The sequence below is a fragment of the Chlorocebus sabaeus genome, chromosome 14 (assembly GCF_047675955.1).
Source record: "Chlorocebus sabaeus isolate Y175 chromosome 14, mChlSab1.0.hap1, whole genome shotgun sequence".
Lineage (NCBI taxonomy): Eukaryota > Metazoa > Chordata > Mammalia > Primates > Cercopithecidae > Chlorocebus > Chlorocebus sabaeus.
In genome coordinates this window covers 74,889,443-74,906,050 of record NC_132917.1, presented here as the reverse complement: position 1 = coordinate 74,906,050, position 16,608 = coordinate 74,889,443, and the positions used below count along the sequence as shown (strand labels likewise).

General features: G+C 43.3%; 1 protein-coding gene across 1 annotated transcript; it reads left to right on the top strand.

Annotated features, from left to right (window-relative positions):
• The first annotated feature begins 4,318 nt into the window (after nt 1-4,318).
• Nucleotides 4,319-15,076, top strand: TACR1 (tachykinin receptor 1). Its single transcript, XM_073022716.1, has 4 exons — nt 4,319-4,431; nt 9,928-10,078; nt 12,236-12,432; nt 13,946-15,076. The coding sequence occupies exons 1-4, from the start codon at nt 4,319-4,321 to the stop codon at nt 14,235-14,237; spliced, it is 753 nt and encodes a 250-aa protein (XP_072878817.1). The 3' UTR covers nt 14,238-15,076.
• The last annotated feature ends 1,532 nt before the right edge of the window (nt 15,077-16,608 follow it).

Genomic DNA, 16,608 nt, shown 5'->3' with positions numbered 1-16,608 from the left:
TCTCGTGAGAGCATTCCCAGACTCTTGAGCCATTCCTGGCAACATACCCTTTTCAAAACATTTTTTTTTTTTTTTTTTTGCCTAAGACTGCTGCCCAAGAAAGAATCTGTAATGAGGCCATGAGATCCAAGGCAGACCAACAGCATTCACCACTACACTTCATTATGCATGTCATGCTGGTAGGGGCCAGTGGATTTACAACCTGATCTCTTCTGAGAAGCTGACAACCCGGCTGTGAATAACTGAGACCATTCTCTAACCTTCTTCATAAGAAACGTGCAGGTCTGAAGCTATTTTATTTTAAAAACTAAGTAAAATTCAGGACATTCTAATGGTGCAGCCACTATTAAGTGTTCATTTGTTCAACGATTCAAGTACTATGTGATCTGAGTTCAGACCAGAGTAATCCAGGTCGGTTTCTATCCCAGAAATAAGAGGAGATTTGTACTGCCATAGATAAAGGATGTATTACAAAGTCATAAAAATTGAGATGGTGCAGAGCTGACACCAGTAAGGAGAGATAGATGAAGGGAAACAGAACAAAAACCCAGAAACAGGGCCAAGAATATAGCGAATGGTATGTGGTCCAAGTGCAAATTCAAATCATCAGGAAAAGGATAGAGTATCCAATAAGTGGTCCTGGGAAAAGTGTAAACGACGTTGGAGAAAAAAATATTTGGAGTTTCTTCTCATAATACTCACCACAAAATAAATCCTTCATGGGCTGAATAGTTATAATGAAAATAAATAAATAAATATCAGTAAATGTTTTTGTGATTTTGGAATGGAGAAGGTCCCTTCTAAGTATAATATGATAGACGCCATAAAGAGTTCTTTCCAAATTAGGAAAGGACAATGTGAACACCCCAATATACAATTGCGTAAATTACACAAGCAGTCAGTTCACAAAAAAAAGAAATGAAAATGATGAAAAAGCATAATTATTGACATGGTTTGGCTGTGTCCCCACCCAAATCTCATCTTGAATTCCCATGTGTTGTGAAAAGGACCCAGTGGGAGGTAATTGAATCATGGGAGCAGATCTTTCCCATGCTGTTCTTGTGATGGTGAATAAGTCTCACAAGATCTGATTGTTTTAAAAAGAGGAGTTTCCCTGCACAAGTTTTTCTCTTGTCTGCCACCGTGTGAGACGTGCCTTTCACCTGCTGCCGTGATTTTGAGGCCTCTACAGCCACATGGAACTGTAAGTCTAATAAAACTCTTTCTTTTGGAAATTACCCAGTCTCAGGTATGTCTTTATCTGCAGCGTGAAAATGGACTAATACAATTATAAAATTTTAATTTACAATGAGTTAAGAATTATAATTAGAGGACCATGTGTGACCTATCATGTTGGCAAACACTATGATACTTGATAATGCCCAGTGCAGCTGTGCAAATGAAAGGGTAATCTCATAAACTGGTACAGATTGGCACATATTTTCTGGAAATTGACCATATATATCAAACCTTTTAAAAACCCTTTAACTTAGGTCTGGTGACTTTAATCTTGGGAAATAAAAATGGAAGCAACAACACATATTTGAATATGTTAATTAAAGTATCACTTAAATATTAGAATATTGTAAATAACTCAAATGTACCAAATAGAAGAAATAGAAGACTAGCTAAATAACTACGGTACCTCCATGCAATAGAACATTATCGCAGCTATTAAAAATTTTGTTGTAGAAATATTTATTGACATAAAAAGATGATTGTGACATAGCATTGTTTTTAAAGTAATCTAACAGTATGCTTATGTGTGTACAAATATGAGTGTGTGTAGGAAGATATAGGAAGGTATGAATCCATTTTCTCAGAATTTATTTCTAAGTGACATGATTAGAAAAACCTTGAAGTTTTTTTCAATGCCTGTTTGTATTTTCAAATCGACAATGAGTATATAGTACTTGTAGTGAGAAACCTATCTATTAAAGAAGAAATAGGTAAGAAAAGCTCAGGCACTCTCATTCAAGCAGATGCTGGGCCAATTTCTGCAGAGGATGCTGTCAAGAGGGCTTCTTGCTGGATGAGGGGGACAAGTATGGTGAGAATTCTAATGTTTTTTGAAACCCGAGATGATATTTTTCTACGAAGTATTTCCTTGGTGCCGATTTTGTGATGAAAATAGAGGAGCACCACATGGGCTCTGCCTATAAGGAACATTTAATCTAATCAAGCAGATGAAATAGTCTTATATAAAAAGTAACCTGGAGAACAACACAATGAAATTCTGACTTGTGCAATTTGAGCAGAGACTGCAGTAAGAATTTGCTTTGTTCCCTGTCTTGTTCATGGCTAGGTGTCAGTGTGGTCTTCCCACTAAGGAACTGCCCCAGGGGAATTGACTCCACCAGGAGGCAGCACTGTTTGAGCATGGGGATCCTGTGATGCCAGTTCTTCCATGACTTAAATATGTGGGCTTCAGCATCTGCCTTGATGGCTCACCCCATCGCGAGACAGGGTGACTCTGGGACATTCCTGCCCAGGGCTTGTGTCTGGACCCAGTTGATGGAGGCCTTGTCCTGGCCTGTCTCTGAAGAGCAGAAAGATGGGACATGTACTCGTGTGGCTATAACCCAGGGTAGATTGGGTGATGTGTCAGAGAGGTACAGAGGGCTTCATATCCCTTATCCTTTCAACCAGACACACAGACAGCTTCCTTTGGCCCTTGGCTCTCTCCCCTCCTTTTCATGGTCAAGTGTATTAAGAATGGAGTCTACACCCACTGCCTCCACTTCCTCACTTCCCACTTGACTCACCTGGTCCATCATCACTTTCTCTGACGATGCCACTAAAATTGAATCTGGCCTGGGTCTCTGTCCAAAAACAGAGATCAAGTTCCCACCCTCACGGAGGCAGGCTCTACCTGCCCCTGGAGTCTCTCTCCCCCTTCTCCTCCCTCTCCCCTCCAGCCTCTCCCCTGGTGTTGCTCCCACCCCCTAGATGTGAACCTCCTCTCTTCGCGTAGTCATCTTGCATCCCCTTGTCTTCTTATGGTTTTTGGACACATGAGGACTCCCAAATCTAATACCAGCCCAAATCCAGATCCAGACATGTAACTGCTGGCCCTCAAGGTCATCATGTCCAAAAGACAATCTACCAACTCCCCCGACAAGCCTGTTCCTCTTTCCTGGGTCCCCCACACTAGTGACAGTCACCTTCACTCCCCAATTCACCCAGGCCAGAAATTCAGGTAAATTCTGCCATCCACAGCCAAGTCCACTAGCTCTTCCTGCAAGCCACAGTGCTTCCTGAATCTCTCCCCTCCTATCGTCCATCCGTCCTGCCACAGCCCTCACTTAGGCCAGCGCCACTTCCTGCCGGGTCCACAGAGCACCCCAAAGGCTCACTGCCTCTGGGCTTTCCCACCTCTGTCCACTTGCTCCACTACTGCCAAAGCACAAGCCTCTGACCGTGTTCATTCTCTGTTTAAAACCACTTCATGGTTTTCCACCAACTTCAGAATAAATCACAACTCTCATAAAAGGCCCTTTGTGATTTGCTTCTGTCTTCCTTTCTAGCCAAGTCTTCTGGCACTTCCTCACACAGCCATGTCCTGTTCAGTTCAAATGGCATCTTAGTACCCGCCTCATGCCAGGCTCCTTCCCCATGCCTGTGCGCTTGCTCCCTCCCCTCCTGATAGTGCCCACCTCACCTGCCTACCTCCTACTTGTGTATCAGGGCTTAGCCATGCAATTCTCCTCCAGGAAGCTTCCCTGACCAGCTTGGTTGAATATCTCACCAACGCATTATACACTTACACACATGCACAAAACACTGGACCATTGTATTTAGGTTTATTTTTAATTTTTACATTGTATCTATATTTGAAAAAGGCTCACTCACGCCCCTACTCAATGTCTCCACTCCCCTTGAAGAGGTAACCACTGTCAGCCACTTCCCATGGCATACTCTTCGGCACTACTCCCCTGCAGACTGTGAGCTCCAGAAGAAGAAAACAACTGGAACTCTCCTCAGTGTCCGCAGCCCCTAGCACAGGACCAGATATAGAATAGGTGCTGAATAAATCTTTGTTGAATTTATCGATTAACCAGTTGCAATTTTTGCCTGCCTCCAAGAGAACTTTCAAAGATCTTTGGAATCTGGCTGTAACATCCAGATGTGAGTCAACCAAGAAATACATGAGTATTGCTTTCTTTTACTGTCAGGAAGCCACATTGACCTGCTGGTTTTTTTCCAGGAAGTAAAAAGTCAAGAATCTAGCACCATGCTGTGAGAAGGAGAGAAAATATGAGGGACATTTGAGAAAGAGCAGGAGGAACGAGGCTGCTCAGCTAGTATCAAATGAGAGATGGCCTCAAAAGCCCTCAATGCAAAGGGGGCTCTGGGGAACCACAAGTTCATGGTCACCTTGCGTTTGCAGGACCATCCCAGAAGGTTTGCAGATTCAGGTTTGCTTGTGATGTAGGATTAAGTGTGAAAGCTACGTGACCACAGGTTATTCACTGGGTTTAAGGAGGAACTGCATCAGTCGTGCTACCAGCATCAGAAGTCTCAATGCCAGTGATTCTCAGCCCCAGCTGCACAGGAGTATCACCTGGGGAGCTTCTAGATCTCTGGAGCCCAAAGCTGCACTGCAGGCCAATTAAATCAGAAGCTTTAGAGTGGGATCTACACATTGGAATTTTTCAAGGCTCCCCAGGCAATTCCAATGTGTAACCAAGACCAAGAGCTGTGTGCTTCCAATTGAACAGGAATTACTGGGTAGTCTTGTTAAAATGCATATTCTGATTTTGTCCCTCGGGGTGGAGCCTGAGAGTCTGAATCTCTAATAAGCTTCCAAGGGTCACTGATGTAGTTCAGCTTTAGAAGTAGTGAGCAGCATGTCACAAGGGGTATTCAAGAAGATTCTGGATGATTATGTGGTATGGATATTGCAAAGAATGGTAATGCATTGGATCAGGGTTGGGATTCTATCAATGCTCTTTGACCTCTTTGTAACAGCTGAAATTTTCTACCCACCCACCCCTGAACAATATCATCCACAGAAAGTCAATATATAAACCCAGCAAAGCAGAGCTATCTCATTAGAATAAAGATGGAGAACCCAGAGCTGTGCCCTCTTGGCCACCTTCTTCCCCTACCTTAAGGCACCCAGAGTCTCCACCAAGTACACTATGACAACACCTAGTTATTATTTAATAAACCTATCAACCTTGATTTCAAATCCTGAGGATTATTTCAGAAACTGGAACTATTCTTGCTTTCGACAATGATCCCAGCTAGCGGGACATAAGGAAACCTAGATTAGTGAGCACCAAGATATTACGGCATTAAGGACAAGGGAATCTGCAGGATTTGAGGCTACACGGTCTGCATTCAGCAAGCTTATCCTGTAAAATGTGTCAAGCCTCATTCACTGCTTACAGGGATGAACAAAGGCATGAAGTTGTTGCTTGAGCCTTCCTTCTGAAAGTTCCGGTGAGTCCATCAGCAGGATTTAATGATCAAAATCATTGTGCTGGGTTCTCTCATGTCTATGACAACCCAGCACATATCTCACCAGCTGGAGGCCAGCCAGTCTCTTCTGTTGCTGCCTCTTGCTGTTGTTGTTATGCTCACTTATAGTGTATCCTTAACCCCAGATCTCTTCTCCCAAGGCAGATATTTATTCTGAGAGCTGATAAAATCCTAACTGGCAGAAATCTAGGAAATAGCAGAATGAAAGCCAAAACAAACATGGAGCCAAACAAAATAAGATTGTGCTGGCTCATTGACCAGCTCTCTAAAATAATGATTTTGACAAATATACACATATAAATAGACGTATCTCCAGTTAATTACAAGATATGATAAAAAATATATATATATACTTTTCTAAAAAGACATCAAGGTAAAAAAATGTATTGAATCTTATATTTTCTAATAATAGAATTTCATTGATTTGACCTACATTCATTTATAATTTTTGATAAGTTGGACACTGTTTGGATTGAGCGTTTGTAATTTCTATGTAAATGAGGTTTATCTGAGCAATATTTAGAAGGATGTGTTTAACCTTTTATCTCATCCAAGAATCAAATCTGCCTTTTATTTTTCAGTGGAGATGTGGCACGGGGAGGGTGTAGTTGTCAAGTGCCTCAGGGGAGCAAAAGACTGCGAATCTGGAAACCTAGAATGCCAACTTAGCTCAATTTTTCTTACATAATTTGTTACTAAATTTATTGTGATGAAATATGTATAGCAAAATTTGCCATTTTCTAGTGTACAATTCAGTGACATTAAGTAAATTCACGAGGTTGTACAACCATCCCTACTATCCATTTCCAGAGCTACTTCTTCATGTCAACCTTTCTGTAACAGCTGAAACGTTCTCCCCACCCACCCCTAAACAGAATCATCCCCATCTTTGTCTCAAACAGATTCTGTACCCATTAGACAATGGCTCCCACCTGCTCCCTCCAACTCCTGGTAAACCTCTCATCTACTTTCTGTCTCCATGAGTTTGCCTGTGCTGTATAGATCATATAAATGGAACCTGGCAATGCTTTTCCTTTTGTGTCTGGCTTATTCAGTTAGCAGAATGTTTGCAGGCTTCATCCATGTTGTCACACATGTCATCACATCCTTCTTTTTTAAGGTTGAATGATATTCTATTGCATATAGAAGCCACGTTTTGTTTGTCCATTCATCTATTGGTAGGCATTTGGGTTGCTTCCACCTTTTAGCTATAGTGAATGGTGTTGTGTGCAGATTCAAATAATGTCTGTGTGAGTCCTGGCTTTCAATTTTAGGTGTCTATACCTAAAAATAGAATTGCTGGATCCTATTTCTATGCTGTATTTAATTATCCCTATAGGAACATGGAAAAATCAATGTTCCTGACTCTAACACCTTTTAGCTGAAATTAAGCCCATATTTTTTGTTGTTTTCAAATAAATAACAATTACTGTTGCTTCTTTAAAAAGGGAAGGATTTTTAAAAGACTGATAAATTATGTTTATGTATTTATCTTTGCATGTTCATAATAATCTGATCTGTGATTTCACAAAGGGAAAGAGCAGATTGTATTTTGTATTCAGGTATGGTGCAGCCAACAGATCAGGACATGGTTGCCACGGAAAGGCACTTTATTGCTCACAGTTCCCAAGCTAAAGGGCCATGGCCCCACACCAAGCCAAGCCACACAGGAAAGCCTTTTTTGGGGTTTTCTCAGGGAGGAGCAGGCAAGGCCAGGTAAACAGGTTTAAGATTGGCTGGTTTGAATGACTTCAGCAGCCTCCAGGGTATAGGAGCTGCCCTTAGTTGTCTGATGCCTGCCTTTGGGTGATTAGGGCAGGAAAATAGTGTCCTACCTTGTAAGAGCCCAAGAAAGCAAGCAAGTGGAAGTATGGGCTGTGTTTCGGTTAGTTTGCATATGAAAGGCATCCAAGTGGAAAGTTGTTTGTTTTCTCAAAGAATTAGCTCTGAAAGAGTCAGTTCCTCCCTGAGCTGCAGGGACCCAGATGCCAAAGCCTCAGATACAGAACCAGAAAACACAGTTAATACACACTTTAATAAAATCATTAAATCACAGACAACAATGGAGTCCCAATAGGCTTGCATACCTAGGGTCTGAAAGAGTTCTCAGTGCTAGCTGTCTATTAGAATAACTTGGGGACAGTTTCTAAAATGTAATTTCCTGCTCCCACCCGCAAGCCAATTGAATAAATACCTTTGGGCACTGATCATTTTAAAAGTTTCCCTGGTGATTTCTTGTGCATTTGGGGTTGAGAACCCTTGGCCTAAGACAATGTTTCTCAAAGTCTGAATCACAAACAGCAACATCAGCATCTTTTGAGAACTTGTTAGAAATGTACATTCTCAGGCCCACCCCAGCCCTGCTGAGTCAGAAACTGTGGATGGGACCCAGCCCTGTGGGATTGTAGAAGCCCTCCAGGTGATTCTGAAGCCCACTCGAGTTTGAGGGCCGCTGGTCCAGGGTAAGGAGCATCAGCGAGTTGACCAGAGTGTCCCTCCCATCACACTCCGACCCAATCTCACTCGGTGCCCTGCAGCAATGTCTCGGCAAAGCTCAGCTGACATGTTTTGGTCACAAACGATTAGTCTGCATAAGGCAGGGCTGTTCTTTCAGGTAGAAGTCAGTGCAATTTGGAGGTTTTCAGGTTCTCCCTGCCCCTGTAGTCTCCAAACATTTTGCTTCCAAGCAATGCCATTACAGCAACCAGGAGGGACTGAGATCAGCTAGGAAACACAATATGTAATCCCTGTCATGGTGGCTGGAGAGCCCTGAGGCTCCCACAGAAGGTAACAATTCAGAGGGCTTTGAAAGCCAGGTGAGACGGGAGCAGCCTGTCTGCACAGAACATATGCACTCACACCCTGGTTGGTGCAATCTATGATTTGTCACTTAAGCACTCTTCAAGTATCTTCAAATGCAAATGTGATATGCAGAGGGACTGAATAAGTAGCAAAAACTATGGGACTTTACAAAAAAGCAAACAGAGTATCTACAAAGGAGAAATTGAGTGAATAAGTGGGTGTTCCTCATTGGAAGAAAATCATTGCCTAAAATAAGCATGAATGGTAAACAGAGTGGAAGAAAAAAATCATTGGGTGGCTTTTCTCCATTGCCAAGAAGCTGGTTTTCTGACATCACAGACCTGAATTCTAATCTCAGCTCCTTCCTTTATCAGCTGTGAATTTGGGAAAATTAAATTCTAAATTTGGTTTCCTCGTCTACAAAATGGGATTGATAGTACCTACCCAATCATTTGCTTAAGGATTAAATAAGATAATGCTAGTAAAATGCTTGGCTTTGTGCTTTTCATCAACACTCGAATTTAACTACCATTTCTGCTATTAATACTATCATTAGTATTGTTATTTGCACAGTGACCTAGAGTAAAGTGCCCCCAAATATTAGCTGTTCTTCCTAGTATTATTATTATTATTAGGAATTCTGAGTATCTCCATTATACTCACATCTAAGAAAAGGGCTGTCACTAACCAGACAAACCAAGGACCCCCAACCCCCGAGAAAAAATACATTTTCCCAAAATTCAAAAACCTTATTTAAGTCTTCTACTTAAAAGAAGCCTTCCCTTTAACAGAAAAGGATAAATTGTGCTGCTGTAACAAACCTCAACATCTCAGAGGCTTAACACCACAAAGGTTTATTTCTTGCTCATGTCCCAGTCAAGTGTGAGTCAGTTGGCATCTGTCCTCCGAGGGGTAATTCAGGGACCCAGGCAACTTCTATCTGAAGATATATTCTTAAAGCCCAGGCTTAGAAATGGCTTATGCTATGTGGCTTTCACCCACCCACTAATCCTAGTTCTAGAATTAGTCTTATCTCTCTCATTCAAGCTAATTGTTCTGATGTGGATAAATCCACTTATCACATAGCATGAACTGGGCCTTATCAGCCATCATGGTAGTTCTCAACTGAATGTACTAATTGGTGTACAACCCTGTACTAAATTGAGCATAAGTGTAGTCTGGCAGGCATGAAATGAGTGGTATAATTACCTCCTTCATTTACAGACTGTAGTTCTATTAATGTAGCCTGAGTTTGCATTTTTTGCGGGGGGGGGCAAATGATATTGAACTGATCATCAACTGAAATTGCCATGGGTATACAACAGATTCAGTGCCCTGTCATCAATGTTTTCTTTTTTTTTTTTTTTCAATCTGAGCAGGAGTATTCATTATGGAAGAAGTCCACAAGAAAAACATAAATTGAAAAGATTTGTTTTCTGTAGTGTATTCATTAGTATCACCTATCCACCCTATGCAGGTGACAAGTCTCCCTGGAGTGTGCTTTATAGCCCGAGTTTATTAATGGCAAATGCTGAGAAAGGTAGCTGCCAAGCCTTGACTGCCCCTGCAATAACAATAACAAAAAAAAAAACCTAAAACAATATCTTATACTGACCTTTCCTGTTTACCTTGCTGTAGGTACCACATCTGTGTAACTGTGCTGATCTACTTCCTCCCCCTGCTGGTGATTGGCTATGCATACACCGTAGTGGGAATCACACTATGGGCCAGTGAGATCCCCGGGGACTCCTCTGACCGCTACCATGAGCAAGTCTCTGCCAAGCGCAAGGTGAGCAGGAGGCAGGCAGAACCAACCCACCCTGGCACAGACAACAGGCTGTCGAGAAGGGACGGTACACTTGTGAGCCCCAAAGGCAGTAAGCACAAGATATCCCCAGGTCTGGGGAACAACAGAGAGGAGAGGAATCTTTCTTCAGTGTCTTTGGAACCCAAATCTGGCTGGACAGGCATGAGCCACCTCGCTTGCTCTTTAAGAGTAATTGCAACCTGTTGATCCAATAAAACACACACACTTAAATAAAAAATCAGCGAAGAGTGATTTGGTCCTCTTTTTATTATTTATTTAAAGTTTGACAAGATAATACATTCACGTGGTTCAAACATCAAAAAGCATTCAAAGGAACAAAATTATAGTGACGAAGAATGGATCAGGGGTTGCCAGGAGTCAGTGTTTGAGGGGGATTGGGAGGAGTGGCCTACAAAGCAAGAGCATGAGTGAGTTTCTTTGCAGTGATGGAGCAGCTCTGTATCCTGACTGTGCTTGTGTTTTCATCTATACCTGTGATGAAATTTCATAAATCTATACACCAAAAAAAGAGTGCACGTAAAAACTGGCAAAACCCAAATATAGTCAGTAGTTTGATGAATGATCAGTGTCCTGGTTTTGATAATGTGAGATGGTTATGTAAGATGATATCATTGCAGGAGCTAGTTGAAGAGTACCTGGAATTGCTTTGCACTACTTTTGCAACTTCTTCAGGGCCTTCAATTAGTTCAAAATGAAATATTTAAAAAAATTTAATTCTTATCATGGGAAGCCTCTCTCCCTTCTAGATCTGCCATCTACCCAGGTCCCAAGCTTGCACACACACACGCACACATGGACACACACAGATATGCATACAATGGTAACCATTGTTATTTGTTTCTTAACCCTTCCAGATATTGGCATTTATAAGCAAGTAAATATATATTATTTTCTCTTTTTTTTTACACAGATAGTAAATACATACTGTTCTCACTTGTTTCACTTAAAATTGACAAGATCTTTGAAAATCAGTATATAAAGAGCTTTCTCATTCCTTTTTTTATTCTTTGTTACTTCTTTGCATAGTATTCTCTGTTGGTACTTCTCTGCATAGCATTATATGAATGCTGTAGAGTTCTTTGCTAAAGATGTCTTGGGAAGGGGTTACATCGCCTGGTGTCTTAGTCCATTTGGGCTGCTATAACAAAATGCCTTTGATTGGGAGCTTAAAAACAATAGAAATTGATTTCTCACAGCTCTGGTGGCTGGAAGGCCCAAGATCAAAGCACAGATAGATTTGGTATTTCAGGAGGACCTGTTTCCTGGTCCATGGATGGCACTTTCTATGTCCTCAGATGGTGGAAGGGAAGAGGGGTCTCTCTCAGTCCTATTTTATAACAGCACTAATTTAATTGATGAGGGCTCTGACTTGAAGACCTAATTGGTTCCCAAAGGCCACCTGCTAATGTCATTACCTCAGGGGTTAGGATTTCAACATATAAATTTGAAGCGACACAAACATTCAGATCATAGTATCCAGTATTCACAAAATCTTCTTTTAAATCACTTTTAAACATCTGGCACTCTCTGACTGCAGCTAGTCAAATCTTTTCCCTTCTCCTTCCCTCCCACTCAGTCTCCAAACCAAGCAGCTTGCCCTAGCTCACTATGTCTCCCCTTGTCCCACCCCTTCTGCTGTGCCCGCCCACCCAGCCTGCTGCCCCAGGCCTTTCCCTCCTGAACAACCTTTCACGTTTGCTCATTAATTTGTCTCCCTGGGTTCCTCCAGTCATGAAGAATAATGTAACACAGTAGTCCCCAAATGTGAGCATGCATCAGAAGCATCTGAAAGGTTTGTCACACCCAGAATTTGGGTTCCTATCCCCAGAGTTTCTGATTCAGTAAGTCTGAAATAGGGTCCAGGTATTTGCATTTCTAACAAGTTCCCAGGGGATGGTGGTGATACCGGTTCTGGGACCACACTTTGAGAACAGCTGACATAACCAAAGTCCTGTAGCACCACGTAGTAAGGATCCTTTCTCCTCCTTGAAGGGGCTTCTTTTAAATACTTCCTGCTTTATCCCATACTGTGCACAGTGAGGGCATGGGAGGAAAAAGGAAGGAGTCATGAGAGAGGGGGATGTGCTGGTGGTCTCACCTATCTCACCCTCTTGCCAGGTGGTCAAAATGATGATCGTCGTGGTGTGCACCTTCGCCATCTGCTGGCTGCCCTTCCACATCTTCTTCCTCCTGCCCTACATCAACCCGGATCTCTACCTGAAGAAGTTTATCCAGCAGGTCTACCTGGCCATCATGTGGTTGGCCATGAGCTCCACTATGTACAACCCCATCATCTACTGCTGCCTCAATGACAGGTGAGGATCCCAACCCCATGAGCTCTCCAGGGGCCACAAGACCATCTACCTCATCCTAAATGAGTAAACCCAGCTGTGAGACAAGAGGGACAAGCGGGGACTGCACCTAACTTGTCATCACACAAATCAGCCTGGCTGATTATCACCATCCAGGAATGGGAGCCCAGAGTGGATTGATTTTCTTTTTTTCTTTTCCAAGGGGAACCAGAAATCCATATTATTGTCCAAACTCTTCTGATTTATAGATACTGGCAACTAGTGGGGGAATTAAAAACTTCCATGGTTAATGCATTGTAAGGCAGGTCTGCAAGCTGGATCCAGGCTCCAGGCTGTGGCGTGTGAGTTTGTTCACTCTGCTCTGTGGACCCAGTACACAGTGGGCTATGCATGCAGAAAGAGAATTCCATCCCCGCACAGAGCACATTTGCCTTCTCTGATCTCTCACTGTCCTCTTCCCATTTCATCTTATGATCTGAGCAGCTTTACCCACTTTCTTCCAGCAGTTCCAGCAGGACAAGGTAAGGCAAAAAGGAGTTGTGACCCCAGAGGCCTGATTCCTGGCCTCACTTAGTCAAACGGGTTGGGGAGAGCCATCCTGCAGCAGAAGCCAACATCAGAGAAGTAACAGAAGGCAGAGCCCATCAGGAATGGTGGTCAGCGGTAGGGAATTCACCATGGGGTGCAGAGGGCTCCCAAAAGCAGTCTGGGACGCACAATGGCTGCAGCACAGTCTGTCATCCAGAGCACCACCAGCCTCCAGGTGGGGAAGGAGGCGAGAGAGGAAGGAGAAGAATAAAATGGTTGTTACCGTCTTTATATCCATCAGTCCTCAGCCTGTAAGGTGCCTTCTGTGAATCAGACACTCGGGTACTAGAAATTTGGGGAAAGACCTTCTCTTCAACTTGTCCAAAGGGTCCTTGTTAGTCTAACTCACAGATTCACCCTTATTTCTAAGAGTTTCATGACCCACCTGCACTTTTTTTTAGGTTAAATCTAGCAGCATACCTTTAAGTAAAGGTTAATTCTTCCTATTTAACAACTGGAGAAACTGAGGCACCCTGAAGGAACATGATTGGCAGAGAGTCCTCCTTCAGTCAATGGGCTACTCGAGGGGAAGGACTGAATCTTGATATGTGTTTTTACCACCCAGTAACTAGCACAGCGCTGTGCACATAGTAAACACTTAGTGAATGCGTTTTGTTGATGTAGAATTGACCCAAAGTCTGCTGACCCCATGTTGGGGGAGACAGCATAGTTCAGGGCCACCCCTAGTAAAGACATATTTCACATAAAGATTGTTCCAGTGACGGATTTTTTTCTAGTCTTGGATTTGACCTTGTTGACTGACCCTTAAGCCTTTTTGGCCTCAGCATCTCCAGCTGTGAGTTAATTTTAAAAACAATAACAGAATCACGCTTGGGTATGACCATGTGTTAACAAGCTGATGCAATGGTGGGCAGCCCTCTGAGCAGGCCATCCCAAAGGGTCACCTCTTCATCTGCTCACTCTCCAGGTTCCGTCTGGGCTTCAAGCATGCCTTCCGGTGCTGCCCCTTCATCAGCGCCGGCGACTATGAGGGGCTGGAAATGAAATCCACCCGCTATCTCCAGACCCAGGGCAGTGTTTACAAAGTCAGCCGCCTGGAGACCACCATCTCCACAGTGGTGGGGGCCCATGAGGAGGAGCCAGAGGATGGCCCCAAGGCCACACCTTCATCCCTGGACCTGACCTCCAACTGCTCTTCACGAAGCGACTCCAAAACCATGACAGAGAGCTTCAGCTTCTCCTCCAATGTGGTCTCCTAGGCCACAAGGCCTTTGGCAGGTGCAGCCCCCACTGCGTTTGTCCTGCCTCCCTTCATGCATGGAAATACCCTTCATCTGGAACCATCAGAAACACCCTCACATTGGGGCTTGCAAAAAGGGTCAGTATGGCTTAGGGAAAACGTTTCATCCTCAAGTCAAAAAAAATCTCAATTCTTCCCTATCTTTGCCACCCTCATGCTGTGTGACTCAAACCAAGTCATTGAACTCTGCTGAGCCTGTAAAATAAAAGGTTGGACCAGCTTTTCCCAAAAGCCCATTCATTCCATGATTCTGGAAGTGACTTTGGCTGCATGCGAGTGCTCATTTCAGGATGAATTCTGCAGCACAGCTGCAGACCCGGAAGACTCATTTTCCTGGAGCCCCGTGTTACTTCAATAAAGTTATTTCACATTAGCCTCCTGCAGCTGGAGGCTCCCATCACCCCAGCCTACACTTGACAGGATGAACAAAAGAAGGCGCCACATAATATCTAAATGAAAAATTTAGCCCTTTCTTCAAAGCATCTGTGAAAAGAAACATATGTATTCCCCTTTTTGGCATCTCAGTATTTCAGTGCATTTACACATCATGAGATTGAGAACCTCGAGCTTCCACATTATGTCCCCAGTGACTGTCCTGAGCAGCCGACACAAGCAGACTATGTCCACTGATACCTGCTAATGTCTCTTACAGACCAGGAGTTGGTAGACTTGCACTGCATTTAATGTGTAGCTGACCCTTTTTTCCTACTTATAAACAAGGAGGCTGAGTTAGATAATCTAAGTGTTCCTTTGAATCTTAACATCATATGGTTCAAGGTTGTATGGGTTTTTTTTTGTTTGTTTTACAAAAAAAAAAAAAAAAAAAAAAAAGAATAAAAGAATAGGAGCAGTGAGTTTCATAAATAATACCCAGTTCCTGGAGATGTAGCAATTGCTAAGGCCATCTGTAACTATCCATCTCAGACATTCTCCGATTTGTCTTAAAATCCTGAGTACATTCCTTCTTCTGGAAAGTTTTGGCTTTTGACAGAGCAGAGGACTTCATGCCAAAGCCTACATCCATCTGGTTTTAGCAGGTTGAATTTCACAGCTGCAGAACACTGTCAGAGAAGACAAACATGGGCTTCCTGCTTTGACCTTTTGGGTATTTTAGGGTGGGGGCCCTAACCTTGATTCTTAATTTTACACTCGCATCGTGCTCATATGTGCGACAAGCAAGAAGGCTGCACTTTGCAGCTGCACTTCTGGGAAGAGAGCATCTTGCATCTTCCCTTCAGACTCTCTGAATGTCTCCTCCCTGCCCCATAGCTTTGCCAGCTTCCTGTCTCTACAAGATAGAGTGACTCATCAACCCTAAAGGACAGTCAGTCTTCCAAGAGCCATGAACTGAATGCTTTGAATCCTAATTCGGATTTAGAGTTTCCAGAAGATGAGCACGCAGTTTTCTTTTTCTGTCTCCCAGATCTGTGTTTTGTCCAGATTTGGCTGGAAGCAGAAGCTTCGTGTAACATCCATGAATGTCCTCCTGGTAGTTTACATAACGGGTGCACATGTGCCACATCCATACCATTAAGGGGAGAACAATGCACTGTTTACAGCCTTTGCCAGTCCTGTTGGCTCTAATTCTACCAGGGCATCCGCAGGCCTGGGGGAAGAAGCAATAGTATAAGCCAGAAAACCTCGAGAACCACATTCTCCAAAGCAGCATAGGAAGTATTAAATAAACTAAGTGAAGCCAGATCATTGCAGATATATAAATGGAAGACAAAATTTAGCAGCAACAAAAGTTAGTGCCCTAAGCATTAGTCATACTTCCAAGAGACCCTTGCTGTGTATGGATTACTCACTTTGGAAGGATGTAAACAGCTAACATGATTATGAGAAGTACCTAAGAAGACGGTGTCAAGAAGTTGGGGACATCCCATCTATGGAAGAGAAGGTTGGAGTTGAGCTCAATGAGGATTAACTGAGCACCTGCTCTGGACATTGCCCTGAGCTGGGGATACACAGCCCCTGCAGCTCTTGAGGAGCCCACCTTATTGGCCATCACTAACTAACTCACCAGTCCTAGTGAGTCCAAGCTGCCCAGCAGTGGTGGAGGCATCTGAGAGGACAGATTCTCCACAGCGTTCTAAAAACCCACGCTCAACATGGGCAGTCAAGCCAAAGACTGGGATCTTTGGAGAGCCTCTGGAATGAGAGTTCTCTGGGGTACTTACAAAGGGAGCTGTCAGTCATTCCAGGGGACCTAAAGGAATAAGGTTGAACAGCATCATCTCTGTGCATAGTAAAAGGGAATGTTGCATGGTCCTGGGCAGTTTCCAATATGGCAAAGCATCTGCTTGGAGAGTGCCAGCAAACCTTCCTCT

What these genes read in the sequence shown, in the direction of transcription:
- TACR1 (XM_073022716.1), top strand. Translation starts at nt 4,319, where the DNA reads ATGGCCTCAAAAGCCCTCAATGCAAAGGGGGCTCTGGGGAACCACAAG. An exon ending in AAGTCTCTGCCAAGCGCAAG is followed by an intron (nt 10,079 to 12,235) that starts GTGAGCAGGAGG and finishes CCCTCTTGCCAG; the next exon opens with GTGGTCAAAATGATGATCGT. An exon ending in TACTGCTGCCTCAATGACAG is followed by an intron (nt 12,433 to 13,945) that starts GTGAGGATCCCA and finishes CTCACTCTCCAG; the next exon opens with GTTCCGTCTGGGCTTCAAGC.